This window comes from Nicotiana tomentosiformis, chromosome 7, assembly GCF_000390325.3.
Source record: "Nicotiana tomentosiformis chromosome 7, ASM39032v3, whole genome shotgun sequence".
Classification (NCBI taxonomy): domain Eukaryota; kingdom Viridiplantae; phylum Streptophyta; class Magnoliopsida; order Solanales; family Solanaceae; genus Nicotiana; species Nicotiana tomentosiformis.
Genome location: NC_090818.1, coordinates 97,058,547 through 97,060,531, shown reverse-complemented (window position 1 = coordinate 97,060,531; position 1,985 = coordinate 97,058,547). Strand labels below are relative to the sequence as shown.

The 1,985-nt window shown below is 30.2% G+C and overlaps 1 protein-coding gene across 1 annotated transcript; it reads right to left on the bottom strand.

Moving 5' to 3' along the window:
• Positions 1 to 242: 242 nt before the first annotated feature.
• On the bottom strand, positions 243 to 657 carry LOC138896061 (uncharacterized). Its single transcript, XM_070180840.1, has 2 exons — positions 416 to 657; positions 243 to 339 (listed from the first exon to the last, which is right to left on the bottom strand). The coding sequence occupies exons 1-2, from the start codon at positions 655 to 657 to the stop codon at positions 243 to 245; spliced, it is 339 nt and encodes a 112-aa protein (XP_070036941.1).
• Between the last annotated feature and the right edge of the window lie 1,328 nt (positions 658 to 1,985).

Here is a 1,985-nt window from a genome sequence, read left to right as displayed (position 1 = left end):
TAAATAATATATGAAAATACCATGGTAGCATTCAGGATAAACTTCTGCAATTCCATTTGCAATTGCCTTGTGTCGATCTGATAAGAACACTAAGTCTTGACGAATGCCAAATTACTTTTCTTAATTCTCTGAAAAACCAGTCATACGACTCGTTATTCTCTGAATCTGATACTCCAAATATTATAGGAAAAATCTGATTATTTGCGTCCTTAGAAACGACCACTAGTAGAACACCTCTATATTTATTTTTTTAGAAAAGTTCCATCAACAGCAATAACTGGTCGATAGTACTTCCAGGCAGAAATTGACGCTCTATATGCAAAAAACATATAAGGAAACCTGTTACATTTAAAAGTAAATAAATTAAGAATATTCAAAAAGGATACATTCACCTAAGTTTTTTTGTTTTTTATACTTGTTTTCTGCATCTCTCTTAATTTTAGTATATGTTCCTGAGTTTTTATGTTCCACCATGTACAAATATGAAGGCAGCTGCTCATAATTTTCTTCTGTTGTTCCTCTTAATAAAGATATTCCTTTTTGAATAGCAAGCCATGCTTTTTCATACCCAACTTCTATTCCATGTGCTTTTTTCATTTCTGAGATAACAAACCTAGGCTTTGCTTCAATAGAAACATCTCGTAAATTGTCAATCATATAATCTCTTATCACATTTGAAGTCGCTTGCTTTTGATTTGACTTTCTAATGTCTACTTAGCATTCATGGTTTCTCTGAAATTTTACTATTCTGAAAAGTATTGACGTCTTAATTCTAGAACCACGAACAGTCCAACCACAATTTTCATCAATGCATATCAAAGAGTATCTTGTGGTACTTGATCTTTCAACATAGAACTCAAAATGTTCCTTGATTGCTGCTAAGCAAAAATATTTAATCAGTCTTTTTGTCTTGAAAAACTGACCCTAGTTTTACATCATCCAATGATGCATTTTCTCTTAATATTATCGATGGTGATTCCTTTGGCTTTAATTTTGATTTTCTTTTTCTTCCCTCAATTGCGGATGGTGTTTCAAACTATTGACTATTTATCGTAACTACATTCTCATTTTCCATTGTACTTTGCAAAATTGGTATATGTTGCTCTTCTAGTATATATGTTGTTGGGTGTAATAGTTGTTGATTGTCAATCTCCATCATCGCATTACCTTCTTGTTGTTGATCTCCAGTAAAAATATCAGAAAGTATTTCTGATACATCAATTACAAATTTGCATCCTTTGTAACATTGATCATTTCTTAAAAGTATCATACATGAACTAAGTTTTTCATCTTTTGTTACATGTATTCCCTTACATGTACCTAGGTTTATATTAAGCCATACTGTTGCTTCAAATTTGTTCCTGTCCAATTCAATAGTTTCAATAATCTTCTTAATGAAGTCGTCAAATGAAATCATATCATTTACAAGAAAAAGCTTGGTGTTATGACCTAAATACATGTAGTCTGATGTCCATTTTTCGTTGAAAGAATTAATCAAGAAATTTGTATGTATCTTGCATTTAATGTTCACAAATAATTCAATATTCGTATCCAGCATTTTATTCAGAAAATTGGGGGAAGATTAGGCATTTAAATATGTGTTTCATGTATGAATTAGAGCAACTTTCAGTATTATACACTGGAGGTTTGAAGATTTTACATATGAATTCAAAAAGATCCAGTATGATATACTGGTGTTTTGAACTTTTAACATATGCTCCAGTATAAAATACTGGTTTTCAAACTACTTTTATATGAAATTCCAGTATTAAATTCATCAAATATTTAGCTATTTAATGACATCCTGTATTTAATATTTACAAATAATTCATTTTCAGTATCCAGCATTTTATTCAGGATATTGGGGGAAGATTAGACATTCGGATGTGTTTTTTTGGTATGAATCAAATATACTTTCAGTATTATATGCTGGAGATTTGTAGTTTTTACATATGAATTTAGAAAGATCCAGTATATTAAACTGG

Excerpts from the sequence above, each read along its gene's own strand:
- LOC138896061 (XM_070180840.1), bottom strand. The coding sequence starts at position 657 with ATGATTGACAATTTACGAGATGTTTCTATTGAAGCAAAGCCTAGGTTT. Across the intron at positions 340-415 it reads AAGAGAGATGCAGAAAACAA|GTTTCCTTATATGTTTTTTG; the intron begins GTATAAAAAACA and ends TAAATGTAACAG.